Here is a 15,517-nt window from a genome sequence, read left to right as displayed (position 1 = left end):
CTGTGCATCTAGCTTTCCCTCCCCACGCGCTACAGCCGAGAGCCACACCAGACCCCAACTGGGTCTTTTTATAAATGAGGTGCTTTTTAAGATCTTTAAAGACTGTTTTCCCAGGCTCTCGCTGTGCCTCGCTCCGGAGTGCCCGTTCGGGGCAGGGAACGGGCAGAAACCGCTGCCCGACAGCGCGGGGATGCTGGGACCGTTGCGCTCCAAAACTGCTGTATCTTTAGTTGATCCCGCTGCTATTTTTAATACAGATGCCTTATTGAGATTCAAATGAATGTTTCAAATCCTTGCTCCTTTGCATAATTCTTTTTAATTAACACTTCAAAGGTTTGAACACAAGATCCATGCTATTTCCCTAACGAAGTTGACTGAACCTCCTTTCCCCCAAAGCTCCCTCGACACGTTTCCGAGGGCTAAAGCCGGGGACGGGTCTGTCCCTCGTGTCCCCTGTGCGGGGGGATGATGGTGTTTGGGATTGGGCTCTGCAGAAACGGCAGCTAAGAGAGGGGGTCTTCTCCTGCACCGGAGCGTGAAACAGCCCCAGCTCGACACAGAAAACTGGTGTTTGATGTGAATGCCAAGGCCACTGCTCTGCCATCCTCTGTCCCAGCTGCTGTTATGACACAGCTGTGCCCACCCCGGGTCGAAAAAAACTGCCCCAAAAAGGAGCACTACCTCTCCAGGGACACGCTTTGGTCACATCTCCAACCTACTTGGCACTCAAAAGGCCCAGAGACACCTTTCTTCCTTCTGAAATCACGCTTGAAAAATAAAATCCAAAATCGTTGCGCAATTACGTTCACTAGTAAGAGCTGGAGCTTTTCCTCCCAAGAGCTGGGAACGGTGCAAATCCCCGGGGATATAACACGGACACAGCAGAGAAGGAACAAGCCCAGGATCCCATCCCACCTCCCCCCCGGCTCCGGGTCTCCCTGCCCCAAGTGGGAGCAACCTCATTTCGTGGGATCGGGACCCTGAATCGCAGCGCGGTGCAACAAACGGGGAAACGAGCTTCAGTTCTAATTCCTGCAAGTGCAGAAATGATTAAACACAACAAAATTGTATAATTAGCAGGACTTAATAAGAGACTGTCCCAGACATGCAAAGGAAGTAGGTTAGACACTGGCCTTTGTTCAGCTACAAAAGACATTAATTTGCAAATACTCTTAATATTCATTTTTTGTTATTTGGGCTGATATTTTGAAAGTCTCTGATAAAATGAGAAATCTGGACTAAGCATTCCAGTTGCATTTCCAAGCACAGGAATCCAGCTTTGATGTTCCCCTTGATAACATCTTTTTAGAGCCTTGACTGCATCAAATTAAATTCTGATTACCCTGATAGTGCAATACAGCTTCGAAATGTATTCAGGTGACTTTTTGTTCTGGAAGGAAATTAGCTATTTTGACAAGGATGCTTGTTAGGCAGCAAAGAGATGGGGAGGAAACAGCCTTGCCAGGGGAGCAGCACGTTCCCGGCCCCGATTTCGGCACCGGGCTCACTGGCATTGGGGCTGCAGCAGGGAGGGGGCACGGGCAGCCCCCGTGAAAGCAGAATCGCAACGTTGGCGGCTCACGGGGCTGCCAGCAGCAAGGAGAGACCTGGTAAGTGCACCTGCTCTCAAGGGGACATTCCAAAGGGACATGTCCTTGGGTGGGAGCACAGAGCACGGGTGGCTGCGGGATGTGCGGACGGATGCAGGGATGTCACCTCGGCGTGTGTCTCTTCCCCATCTCATCCCAGGATTAAACCCATCCCCAAAGCACCCACCCAGCTCTGGGCACGAACACTGCACCCTAGCAGGCTGAGGTCCCCAATGTGGGTGAGGAAGGACGTCCCACCCATCACCTCTCCTGAGGCACCCAACGAGAGGATCCCTGTCCCATCCTCACTCCATCCATCCTGCATCCCCAGCCCAGGCTCCACTTCTCGGCTGGATGCTAGGATGAAAATAAAGTGCAAATATTATTGTTGGCAGAGATTACCAGCTCCCCCACTGCGATTTAGGCATCTTTAAACTTCATGTTTTATTAATCCTCACTCTACGATTAACGGCACCGAAACGCGATGTCTGCAAACAAAGGCCCGTGCTACAGCGTGATCTCTACAAGAATCTGGGGCTTGGGCATTTGATTGCAAATACACACACTCATGAAGGGTAGAGTGGAACTACATGAAAGATGGAGCTGGAGTCACCTGCCCTGAGCAGGGACTTGGTGCTCGTTGCCTTCGCCTCCTGCCCTGGGCAGCCCAGACCCTGCCCCGAGCCCAGGGGAGGGCTGTGGTTTGATGCAAAACTCACTGCTTTCTGCACCCTGTGCTGCCCCTGCCGCCCAAACCTGCCTTTTCCTGGGTATGTCTCCCTCCAGGAGTGTCGGCTGCAGAACTGGGCTTGCTCGGTGACCTGGCAGCAGCAGGAGCCTTCAGAGACAACTTCAGCAGATCAGGCAGAGCCTAATGGACCTTCCTGTGTCTGCAGACTTCTCCCAAGCAAAGTTCAAATCAATTATTCCCCTTCCAGACGCTGGAAGGCAGTGAAGCAGCAGATGCGATGAGCACCCACCTTAGAAATAAGCACCACAGTGACCCAGGCACCCGCGGTTCTTGCTCAGCTGTTTCAGGGGATGCTGGGACCCTGCAGTGCACAGGGCCAGGGAGATGATGAAGAGACAGAGTCTCAAGTTATTTGTTTTGACAGCAAGTCTCTACGCACCTTGAAAAAATAAAATAGCAGGATACCCTGGGCCACACTGTACAGACCACGTTACAGCTCTGGAATAAGGCTGCAGGGCCCGTTGCCACGGTGTTACAGTCAGTCACCCGTCATTTCCTTGGTGCCTTGCTCTGGAATCAACCCATCGCCTGCAAACCTCACCAGCTCTTCCGGAAGAGTTTAAAACTTTCGGGTAATCCTGGCAGTGGAGAACTTTAAGAGCAGGAAAAGAAAAAAGCCAGGAAGGAAGGCAAAAAGCATTCCAGTTTTTTGAGTTGTTTTTTTTTTTCTTTAAGAAAGACAGCTGCTGACACTGGGAAATCCCTGCTTTTCTGTAAAGGATCATGGCGCAGAAAAGCACGGGAGGAGATGGACGTTTCGTTGCTTCACCAGGTGCTGCAGAGCCAGGGCACAGACCCCAGGCAGTCAAGGAAATTCTCAACCACGAGGGGCTGTATTGTGAAAAAAGCACCAAGCCCTGAACTAAACTCCCCCAGTCCTGCCCCATGGGGGTCAGGGCAACCCAATGGGGGTCAGCACAGCCTCAGCCTGCTCAGGGCATCCACGGGGGAACGTGGTGGGAAGAGGGGCTGGGCTGGGCCCCTCTGGCTCCCCCAGACCCACACGGACCCCGGCAGCCTCCCCGTCACCCCCCAGAGCTTCAGTCTTGCCCTGCAAACCACCCCTCACACCCCTCCAGCAGCCGTGGGGCGCCCGACTTCAGCCACAGATTTTATTGTTTAGTTATGAGCTCACCGCACCAGCAAGCCAGGACAGGGGTGGATGGTACATGAATACATATCTGTAGTAGTTACACAGACTGAGATTTGTACAGCTTTTGTACAGAGGAAGAAATAAAATGAATCAAATAACAAAATAGACATTAGCAGTCAAACCTTTTTCTTCTTTTTTTTTGTCTTTTTTTTTTTTTTTATATCGTACTAACAAAATCTGATAGCCAAAAAATGACTAAGCTACAAAATTGTCATACATACTGTACGGGTAAAAGGTTATCATCCATTTATACACCTAGTATCGGCTTTATTCTGGTAACTTACATGAGGCCTATAGGATCTTAGTGTATTAATAACTCCCTACAAGATAGTGTTGAGCTGCTAAAGCTGCTGAACAACAGAGCACTGGAATTTTCATTAAGACTTTTAGAGTGTCGTTTGCATTGTTTTGTTTTCATGAAACCCTCATGCATCTCTACCGCAAGCCAGAGGAATCGCTGGTGGCTGGGGAAAGGCAAGAGCTGCAAAGCCTCCAGGGGCGATTTTGCACCCGTCGCCGCGCTGCTCCTCGCTCCAGCTCCCTGGATGCTGCAGGAGGGATAAAGCCCAAATCACCGACCAAGCCTTTTCCCTTTGGTCTAGAGGGTTAGAGAAGAAATCACTGAAAACATGGAGCAGTCTTCCATTTCAAAAGAATTTTTTCTTTTTTTGTTTCCATTGGGTAACGTCTCAGCTTTCAGCAGAAAAGCGTCACTAACCTTTGGGGTGACGAGCAGGACGTGGGTGCCAGCCCTTCCCTTCCTTCGGCGCCACTGTTCACTGCCTCCGGCTCCCCGCCCGCCCCGTGTTCAGGACTTGGCTCCAGATGCAAAACTGGCCCGGCAGGGGCAAGCTGGGAGAGGGGCCACGGAGAACGTGCCGTTCTCCTACCAGCTCCGGGGAATCGAGGCAAGAGCGAGGCTGAAGTCGAAGTGGGAGTGAAGGCACAGACAGAACCAGCCCCTGTCCCACGACAGGAGATGGGTGCGCCCCTGCTCCAATGCCCTTGGAAATCTCTCCCCAAAAAGAATCAAGCCAGTAAGACCAAATATCGTAAAGTACCTTACACACCATCACACAGGCAAAAATAGCACTTAAACTTACAAATAAATAGAGGGGCTGAGGAATCTCCTCTTTGTCCTTTCCAAGCTTGTCCCTGGTTTGGTCTCTCACAACCTCAGAGGCGAGTGCCCTCGAGAAGCCTGGGCCAGTTTTGGAGAGAGAGGGCACAGCCGGTGTCCAAAGCCCCTCCTGGCCACTTGTTACAGGGCTGAGCTGAAACCCTGATGACACACGTGACAGCAAGTCCTGTTGACACTGTAGTGGGTCCTCTTCGGGGAGCGGCTCCCGCAGACCTGCACCCCAAGGGGATGGGGCACAGGGGACCTGGCTTCGCCTTGCTGCCCATTTCGGCACAGCCCTGCAACATGAAGTCCACGCAGCCTCTGCAGAAAGTTAAGAGGTGCCACCAGCTCCTGGCTGATCCTCAGGGACCGGCACAGCTTTACAGAGAGACCATCAGCGCCGACTTTAAACCTGGCTTACTCACCTGCTGCTGTTCTGTGCCGTCACCCAAACTGACCGGGAAGAGCCCCAGGTCTGAGCTGCTCACAGGGGATGGTCCCTGGGAGGAGACAGGAGCCAGAGACCCCTCCAGCCTGCACCACTGCCACCCTGACACCTTCAGATCTCAGTAATGGAACCAAACGCACGGTCCCCACAACCACTCCTGAGGGATCCCGCCCTGTGCAGAGCCAAAGGTTCAGCACGGCAGGGGGGACCTGCAGGAATCTTTCTCCTGTAGATGAAGGCAGCTGGTCACAAGCCACTAGAAGATCTATCAGGGAAAATAAGCTACAAAACAGGATGGGCTCTCCCACCTGCAGATGCCTGGAGGCCCTGGGCTTGGAGACAGGCAGCACTGAGAGAAGCACTCCGTCAGCTCTGCCTGAGCCAGCGGGAGCTGCAGACATGACTTCAGAGACCAACCAGCCAACGGCAGCACTTGGGGAAACACCGGCCCTAAATTCTTTAAAACAGCAGCTTCACTGTTACGGGCTGTAACCAACAAACGCTCCCTCTGGGATTTTCCTAAATCACTTAGGAGATGAATACACCAACCAGGAGGATTTTGGAGACCACCCCTACGATCCCTTGGGAAAGTTCCCGAGCTGGCAGAGATGTGGCAATCTTCCCGGTGATTAGTAAGTGCTGATGAAACACTTCTACAAGACAGGATAGGATCTCACTTGAATTATTTCCGGCCAGTTAGATCCTGAGCTCTGCCTCCCCCAGCCATGCACCAGGTTTAAGCTGTGATTTCTGTCCTGTTTTACTGCCCTGAAGTCACCTTCCTCTCCCTTCCTCCTGTTGAATGGAGGGAGATGCACCAATCCTGCACCAGGTGAGCAGGGGCCAGTACTGTACTGTGGCCCAGCTCCAGCAATGTCCTCCTCACAGCAGAATCACCACCGTGAAGCCCAGGTCTTTCCCAGGTCATTTCTGGCTGCCTATCCTTCAGGGAAGTAGGAGTCTGGCAACCCGCTAAGAAAAAGCAACATGACTTTGTAGGAAATCAGGGCAAAAAGCAATGAGGATGACACACTGTGATATTCGTCTGCCTGTGGCCCGGCTCCGAGCTCCTCTCTTAGTGGCCTCTTCTGCCTCATCCTCTTTCAGAGATGCCCCATCATAACACAAGAGCTTTTGCAGACTGAAGGAGTCGGGCGCTAACTAAGGGAGAGCTGCTAAAATATTGCTGTGACTCTTCCCTGTGGTACCGAGCAGTGAACTCCAACTCTTCAAGAGCATATCGTCCCCTTCCTGTACCCTGATATCCTCGGGGAGCTTTGCTGCAAAGTTACAGAGTAAAACCTTCAGGAGAAGACACAAGGCCCTTGCCTGGGCCTGCAACCGCTCCGTATGGACACAAGAGCTGTGTGGGCTCCACTCTTGGGACGACTCCTGCTCCAAGGCATCCGTCCCACACTGACTACAGCCAGCGTGGAGCAATCAGGTGGTGATGTTGGGGTCCAGCTGCCTATGGAGCTCATAGAAGACCCAGTAAAACTCACACGAGTGAGGAGGGCAGGGTGGGCAGCCGGGCTGTAGCCCAGGGCAGGCTGCTCAGCCATCTCTCTGCAGGAAGAGAGGCCAACATCACCCAAGTGAGGTGTGCCTGCCCGCAAACTCAGAGGCACCACAGCTCCTTCCTCAAACAGCAGTGGGTGAGAAAGGGAATAAATATCCCTGTGGAACTGGACTATTTCCCATGACATGCTATGACACAAGCACTAAGTGCAGCCTCTGCGCTCTAGAACAGCGACGTCTTCTACAAGGCGAGGAGGGAAACGTGTCCCCACACCCAGCCTTCCTCAGCCTACGCGTGCCAGCATGAACAGTCAGCTCAGCAGGTTTCACTCGCTTGTGCAGGTCTTCAGGACACCAGGGTGGGTGGAAGGGAAGGGACAGACCGTGTGGGAAAGCGTGCAGCCCCTGGGCAGGCGCGTTGGAGTTGACTACCACAGGCAAATCCCCTTGCAGCTCCTGTGGGGTTACTGGGACTCGCTGGCACTTCGGCTACTGTTTGGGGCAGCTGCCATCCAGATCATGTCAGCTGGTGGGACAAGGGCAGCTCAAGCAATACAAATTCCACAGTCAAAACCAATACAAGTAAGAAACCAAACCCAGAAAGATCTTTCTGCTCCCTCTTGGAATAATGGCTGTCTTGGAAAACTGGACTCCAGGATTGTCCTGATTACATCAGTTAGTATATTATAAACATTGTCCTGCTTTAAAGTGAAAATACTGTGTCTGGTCTTTTGGAGGTGCTAAAGCCAGATGTGGGATCGTTTTTCCTGACTGTGCACAGGAGCTGAAACTGGCGTGAAATGATCCTCTTCACCTCTTCTCTATCAGAGCTTCTCCTGGAAGAAAAGAGACCTTGTTAGGCAAAACAAGGACAAGCCCAGAGGTATTTGTCTGGAAAAGGAAACTGAGGCATGGAGTGGAATGCCACCAGGCCCGCCACGTCCCGACCCACTGCTCTGCCCAGTGTGTCACACTGCCTCTTCCTCAGGCTGGCCACCCTGCCGGTGAGGTGGTGAACTCTGAGGCCTGCCCTACCTCATGAAAACCATGGGAGACCAAGACAGCACATGCCACAAACGTCACCCATGTAAAGGGGACAGCAGAGAACTGAGACCAGGCAGGTTCTTGCTGGGGCTGCCAGGAGAAGAGTCACACAGGCACCGACCCAGGAGAGCGAGGGGGAAGTCCCTTCCTACTGCTTCTCCTCACCCACTGCACCTCTGTGTCCACCTCGCCCCTTCCTCATGGCTTCAGGGGCTTTTAACGGTAAAGGTGAGGTCCCCACCACACTTGGGAACTGGAGTTGTGCCAAGTCCCTTGCTTTTGCTGGGGGAACGGCACAGTCAAGCCCTGCTGGCAGAATGGCCTCCGTCCAAGAGCTGTCCCCAGCACAGCAGGCCAGAAACCACAAAACACAGTCACTGTTTTTAAACATTCTGCCTATCACTCACCTCTTGCTTGTGGGATTTATCCTGCTGGTGAATCCCGTTAGAAGACCCAGAATTTCCAACAGTCTGCAAGAGAACAGACAACACTTACTGAAGAGCGACACAGAGTCCAGTGGTTTTGCCTATAAGCGCCGAAATCGGGCAAGACTTTCACCTCCTTCCTTATCAGCCCACTACACGCAAGGCAAGGAGAATGCAAAAATCCCACCCCACTTTTGGCAAGAAGCTTCCTGCCCTCTGCACCCCTGCCCAACTCACACGCCAGACCACACCTTTCCCAGCTACTAAGCATCCCCCGAGTTCCTTACGGACAGAGACCTGCTCTTCACTTCGGACTCTTACATCCTGATAAACAAACCCTGAGCCACGGGCAGCATTAGCTGCAAAACACAGCACAGCCAGCATCCGAGCAGCAAAGGGACATTTTCCCATTTCTCATCTCTGGGGACGAGTCTGGCAGCCAGGACAGGCTGTTCTATCTTTAGAAAGCACAAGAACTTTTAAACATTTATAATGTTTCTTCAGTAGGGATAATGTGGAGCCCTTCAGCTTCGAAATGACAGCACAACCAGCACAAATAAGAGAAGAAAGCTGCAGCCTGAAGTCACAGCATGCCAGGTGTCAGCTGCTTGGGTCCTGGTAATCAGATTCACAGTAGTAGGTGAATTGCTGATGGCAGCAAAACCAGACGTTACGGGGAGACAAGACTGCAAGGTTTAAAACCCATCATTAGATGAGTCCTGGCTACCCAGCTTCCATTCCTACCATGAAGATGCATCAGCAACCCAATGGGACAGAGGATTAATTTGGATACAAAAATCAGGCAGAGATTCAAGCTGAGCTCTGCTCTGAGAGCCTGAGTTGTCTGCCAGGCACTGAATCTCACCTCAGTGGATGGCAAGAACAGGGCTGCAGCAGTGACTTGGCCTTGGGGTCTGCACCCACAAGGCAATCACCTCTACCCCCTGGCTGCCACAGATCCAGTCCTCGTCCTAAGCAGCCATCAGCTACCAGGAATTAGGTTTGGAATTTGGTCTCAGTACGTGGTCATGATAAGGAACAAAGTGGTGCAATTTGCTTGAAATTAAATAAAAAAGCTCCCAGAGCAATCACCGCAAATTCCCCAAAAGGCCTGAGCACCAAATCCCTGTCACTTCCCGCAAAGCTGCGAGATCAGGGTCTCCCAAGACAAGGAGAAGGCAAAGATACTCTTCCTCTATTACAGGACAAATACTCTGCAGCTGCAGGCATGGAAACAGCAATTACTCGACGAGGAGGTGAAGACATGGTGCCATTGTGCTCCCCCAGCTCCTGCATCTCCTTGTCGAACAGCAAGGCCAGCCACGCGCTTCAAGGGCTGCGAGTATCGAGGCCGACTACGAGTGGCAGCAGCTTGTGGTAATTAGAGATTTCCTTCTCGAGTGTGTTGTGAAGCGAAGGCTCCACAGACAAAGGGAGAGCGATGCCAAGGCAGATCCGGGGGCAACAGCTGCTGCTGCTGGAGAGGAGATGGGAGGAGGTCAGAAGATGGAGCAGAATGGGCTACAGGGGAAACGTGGCTTCTGGGGAAGAACCCCACCTACCAACCAGGATCTCCTTAGGGCAGCAATGTCCCCAGGCTCATCCTGAAAACCCCCAGTTAACAACTCCCCTTCGTAAGGGGAAGGATGAACAGATATCACACCGAAAACTAGGGAGCTTTGATCCAGACTTCCTTGTAACCAGACACTTTAAAAAGCTGACATTGATAGAAGTTTGAAGCCCAGCTTCGCGCAATAATCCTCTGTCTGTCTCTTAGTATCACGGTTTGTAGTTGAAGGCATAACACTACCTTGTCGTATCTCTAAGATTTCTCTAAGCATGAAAGTATCAAAGTAATAGCAGGGACAGATTAGCTGACCTCATAAGGTCCATTCCAACTCAATTCATCTAAGATCGGTTATTTTCCGCAGTTGGGGAAGAAATAATTACCACCTGCACCACCTCTGGAGACAGGAATGCGAAAGGGAAGATTTCCTTTTCTCAAGGGACTCAGCATTAAAGCATACGGAGAATAACTTTCCCCACCCCTCCCATAACTTCCAACAGACGAGGCTGTCATGAGGCATCTTCGTTTGACACGTAGCAATTACAGCAGAAGCTAAAGTCACTCTGGAGGTACTGACAGGATTACAGTACGGCTTGGACTGCCACAAACTTGTCATCACTGCTACAGCTGTCCTGGCTGGCGCTGGCAGACGGCTGCTGCCGCTGCACTGCGGGATAGAGGGAGCCTTGTCTGCAACACGCAGATGCTCAGCTGAGCCAGCAGCTTTCAGGGCTGCAATTCTTACCGCACACCCTCCTCCTGACTGCCTCCCCGCGACGCACACAGCCATTTGGTGGATCTGCAAACTGTGCAGGAGACAGGGTGTCACGGGAAGAGAAGACTTGATACCTCCCAGATAACCTGCATCAGGGAAAACAAGCTCTCTGCCCGTTCTCTGTGTCTAGTGGCTTGTTCTGTACTGCCCTAAGGTGTCTGTTTGAATGTGAATTGTAGCTCATTACTGCAAGAACGACATTTTTCAGCTAAGAATTTAAATGAGTAAGTATGAGAGGAGCACTGGTGCAACCGGGCTCTGAAAGCCATGACCTGATTGAGGACACAAGAGAAAATACAGCTACAAGAGCAATAAAGGACACGAAGCACAAAGCCTGGCACAAGGAGCAGGTCACTTCACAGGAGGAATCAGTCAGGGCTTAGACACCACAAGCATGAGGAATCACAGAATCACAGAACATTAGGGGTTGGAAGGGACCTCTGAAGATCATCTAGTCCAACCTTCATCCCAGCATATCTAACCACTACACCATAGCCTCAAGTGCTAGATCTACTTTTTTTTTAAACACCTCCAGGGTTGGTGACAGGGTTGGTTGGAGTCAAGTTGTTGCAGCCTTCCATTTCACAAAGAAGGATGCAAGACAATCAACAGAAGCAGTTTTGCTTTTGCTTGAAGAAAATAAAGAAAGAACAGAGGAAGTTGGGAAAACAATAACTGGAATGGGAACATTCATGGTCCATCAGCAAACCCACATCAGACACAGAGATGCCTCCAGGAGCTAGTAAGAGAAATGGAAAACATTTTCCTCAGGGTCACCTCCAAAATTCCTGCTTATGGACTGCAAGGAAATAAATCTCTCAAAGAACAGGGGTGGCAGAAACCCTCCACTTTCGTATTATGAAGTGTCCACATCACAAGGATACACAGCCACATGTCATTGTACACAAAGAACATTACTCACACTGCAGCCTTCCCCGAAATACCACATTTAGCAACCGTAATTACCAACTAGCAAGGCTTAGTTTTAAGCTTCGTGTGACAGAACAAAGTCTGCTTCCAGCAGAGAGGAAGGGACCCAGCTGATGGCATCACCCCCCGCAGCATACGACGAGATCCCAGGAGATCGCTCAGGACAGACGAGCAACCCAGGCAGCGACTGCCAGAGCTCTACCTGTGTCTTCTCGGAGGAGAGCCTCATGGCTTCCATGAGCTTTTCCATCTGGTGGCCCTGCTCTAGCGCGTTGCGCAGGACGTCCTCCGTGCTGACGAGCCGGTGCTGCAGCCGGATCACTTCCGACTCTGACGAGGGGTCGATCAGGGAGTATCGCCGCTGATCCGTTACTGATTTTTCCTTATCCTTACACAGCAAAGGGAAAACAGGAGCATGTTAGATTAACACTGGTAACTACAGAAACTAAGCAAAGTAGAAATGCACAGTAACTCGTGTAACTGTGTTTTGATTTCAACAGTAGATGGGGTCAGAGCACAACTCTGAAGGAACCGGATCAAGTGCAACCAGCAGCAGCAGCGCCAATTTGCTCCCAGCAGAGTTCAAATAAATTATTCACATTTCCACCACTGGAGGACACTGAAGTACACAGTCATCAGAGGACGTTGCGTATTCCTAGATCAGAGAACGTGTAAAACAATGTGACATAGCTGACCAACCTGTAGTTTCTCCCACAAATTTTAGCCTTATTTAGCCATGGATCTAAAGCCTCTGGGAACAGAACACTGGAGGACATAGGGACATTTTTGCTGCTAAACGAGGTGCTGCTAAGCCAGACCACAGCACGCAGGTGCTGTCAAGGAAAATTCCCATCAGGTGCTCAGTAGCACAAAAGAAAATATGACGCCTTGAAGCACGGATGAAGGGCTAGGACCCGCCTTGCGAGCACCACAGAACCCTCGGGTCAAGGCCAGGAGGTGTTTTGGTGCCCTCACCAGCACAACTAGTTTCTCTCGCAGCCCCTTGATGTCATCTTTGAGCTTCTGTTCTTTCAGCCGCCACTCAGCTTTGTGCACTTCCCGGCTTAGGTCCCGCTCCGGCCCAGGCGAGTGCCGGTTCGCCTCCAGTAACAGCACTCTCAGCTCGTTCAGGCTCCTGGAAGAAGCAGCATGAAAAGGTGAAGACATTTCCAGAGCCCACTCACCACCGGAGTCCCGCTGTGCTCCCTCTCACCTTTGCTACAGATCCAAAGAAAGGCCAGTGAGCAAACCTGACCCAACCCCCATCACTTTGGGGGCTTCAGATCTCCTGTCCTTCGCACTGTGCCAGCTTTAAAGTGACTGGGACCGGCGCAGGGCACTGCACTGGGGAGCAGGGCAGCAGCCAGCCTAGCTGGCTTGTAGCTGACTTCACTCAGCGTCTACATGGGCACTGAGCTGTCTTGCAGCTCCTGGCAAGTAGTGAATGAGCAGTCCCTTTGATAATTCACTTATTCCTCATCTTAACCAAGTTCCCACATGAGCATCCTGCTCTTTAGAGAAAGGTGGCGGCTGCACGTCAACAATCCAACCTCTGGATTTCTTTTGGTGGTGAACTACAGCACCTGAACGAACACAAACACATGGAGAGCCCTGTGTCTCCAGCTCTGTCCTTTAGACCTGCAGACTGACCTTTCCTTCTTGAGCAGCTCCTGGCTAATGAGGACCAGTTGCCCAGAAGCATCATGTGTTTTCTTGGTCAAGGCTTCCAGTTCACCTTCCAGCCTCTTCTTTTCTTTTAACACCGAATCGGCCTTCTTTTCTGCTGTTTTGCATTTATTTTCCAAAGCTACGAAAAGCAGAGGATGCAGGGGGAAGAAAGGTCACTTAGTCTTTTTGCTTTTTGCCTTTTCCCAGTTCCCACTCCCAGCAGCACAGACCTGGCCAGCTCTGTATCTGGCCCTGTTTCAGGGCAGATCTCAGAAACAACACACCCAGCTCTGTTTACTTCTGCCTTTTTGACATTCAGTAGCCCAAACCCTCCCTTCCAGGATACAAATCTCTCCTGCAGTGTTCTTGTGTTCAACTCCCGAAAACACACCGAAACTCCCAAACAAAGTCTTACCAACGATATCCCTTAAAAGACGGGCAGTGTCGTGTTTTACACCAGCCCCTTCAGGACCTGGGCCCTTGTTCCACACCAGTACAAAGGACGAGCAGGGAAACACCCAGTTCCCACCAGCGCTGGATTAGGGGAACTTACCACTTACTTGGGCCCTTAGAGTTTCAGTCTGGGACACCAGCGATGACACTTCTTTGTCTCTTTTACTCAGCTTGTCTTGGAGGTCTGCAGGAGAACGAAAAGACAAGATGAAGATTAGAAGCTTGAAAATTGCTTTGTGCAAATCAGGAAGGTATCGACCACGTGGCATGGGCTTGGGGTGAGATTTTGGTACCCTCCATCGGCAGCAAAGTGGCAGGAGACAGATACTGGGTGTTTCTCACTGCCTCTCACCATCATCCAGGCATCAAGGGGCAGAATACACAGCTGGGAGGCCACAGGTTTAAGAAAGTAACCATAAGCAGGCGTGGGTGGGGAAGCAACATCCTCAACAGGACTTTTTAACAGGAGCTTTGCAGAGAACAGACTCCTCAGAGAAAAACGAATGAGAAAAAGCGCTGCCACCATAAGCCAAATGCCATTTGAAAAGAAAAGTGACAAGTTAATTCTTTGGAGAACACCTTTGTGATCTATGCTGGCAGTATTTTCCGCTTTAAAAAACATAATAAAATAAGCCAACCCTAAGGAAGAATGAAGAAGTAAGTCTCTTGGTAATGAGCAAGGGAAGATGCGATGTGGAAACACCTTACGTGTCTCGGAGCAGCCCAAAACCCCTTCACAGAGACCCAAAAGCGTACAGGCCACGCACAGCAATGAGGGAGGGCACCCAGAGCCATCCAGGTGCCACCTTGCCAGCTCTGGCATTGCTCGGACGAGGGGTTATAGCTTTCCCTCTCTGGGAGGAGGGAGGCTGAGGGCAATTCAGTTTCAAAGCTGCTTTATACAAATTTCCTGGGTGTGCAGATTCTACGTTTTGTTAAAAGGATGGATTTGATTTATAGCGAGCTTAATAAAAAAGTAACCCCCGTTATTTTAAGCCATTCATATTAATATCCACCATGGGCAGCCCTCTCCCGTGAACAAATTACGCTTAACATCTGGATTTTACCCGATGTAAAAACCAGTGATGGGACGGAAGTGCGTCCCATTCCCCAGACCTGTCGCCAACCTGCATCACCTGCACGGTGAGTAACGCAAGTAAAAACCTCCATTCTGGAGTACGATCCGCCAGATTTGAAGGAGAAAAAAAAAATAATCAAAAAACCCCCAGACAACAAATGCCATTCAGCAAAATCTGAGAGATGAAACAGCTTCCTAAGCCCCTTCCACACAGCCATCCCTGCAGAAGCAGAAAGTCAGAGGAAGGGAAGGCACACAAGTCACAAAAACAGGGTGTTCCAAGCAAAAACAATACAATTCCATACCTTCCATAGTCTGCTTCATCTTTATCTTTTCTTCTGAAATATCATTAGTTTCAATCATCTGAAATAAATGAGATGTAAATGAAATGTAAAACAGCCCTTTACCCAATCGAAGCCAAGTTAGCAGTCACAAAGCCCCTCGGAAGCAGAAGTGTACCCGGTACCCGAGTCAGGATGTTTTACATCCTTTCTTTTGAGGAGTCACGTCTAGAGCTGGGTACTACACTGCAGGTGACTGGTACCATCGGAGAGTTCCCCCATGCCACAGGCAGTGGAGCACAACCGTAAGATTCACCCCCGAGGGAAAGAAGATTGGGTTTTTCCCCGCAAGCTCTGGTTCCAGCTTTCACCCATTCAGTTTGTGCAGCACGATGGCAGAGCCGCGCTCCTCTGGACCAGTCTCCTGTGGTCAATCATGAAGAATATTCGGGTGCAAACGCTCGCATTCAGCTTGGGACCTATCAGGCAACAAGCTCTTCAACTTACAAAGGATCTAACTGCGCCCAAAGTTATAAGAACAGTAATAGGACACTGGTAAAATAATAATTATTAGGGAAGGAATAACATTAATAAAAATAATAAAAAGCACATGCTGGTCTGTATAGAGGATCCATCCTCTTTTGTCTATACTGTGATGCAAAGCCAGGCACCGCAGAGCTCACAGCTGAGCTTCCCATCACGGGGGGGACCTCC

General features: G+C 50.8%; 1 protein-coding gene across 1 annotated transcript in view; it reads right to left on the bottom strand.

Annotated features, from left to right (window-relative positions):
* Window positions 1-5,041: 5,041 nt before the first annotated feature.
* The window catches only part of CLIP2 (CAP-GLY domain containing linker protein 2), a gene marked incomplete at its 3' end in the record, with an annotated part of 57,698 nt that continues 47,222 nt past the window's right edge, over window positions 5,042-15,517 (bottom strand). Inside the window, exons 10-16 of the mRNA XM_009869925.1 lie at window positions 14,828-14,885; window positions 13,545-13,628; window positions 12,974-13,130; window positions 12,299-12,458; window positions 11,526-11,711; window positions 8,034-8,096; window positions 5,042-5,116 (exon numbers count right to left, since the gene is read on the bottom strand). Of these exons, the coding sequence (XP_009868227.1) occupies window positions 5,042-5,116; window positions 8,034-8,096; window positions 11,526-11,711; window positions 12,299-12,458; window positions 12,974-13,130; window positions 13,545-13,628; window positions 14,828-14,885 (783 nt within the window). The remainder of the gene's footprint in view (window positions 5,117-8,033; window positions 8,097-11,525; window positions 11,712-12,298; window positions 12,459-12,973; window positions 13,131-13,544; window positions 13,629-14,827; window positions 14,886-15,517) is intronic.

Source organism: Apaloderma vittatum, unplaced genomic scaffold, assembly GCF_000703405.1.
Source record: "Apaloderma vittatum isolate BGI_N311 unplaced genomic scaffold, ASM70340v1 scaffold6145, whole genome shotgun sequence".
In the NCBI taxonomy this organism is placed as follows: Eukaryota; Metazoa; Chordata; class Aves; order Trogoniformes; family Trogonidae; genus Apaloderma; species Apaloderma vittatum.
This window is presented reverse-complemented; position numbering and strand designations above follow the sequence as displayed.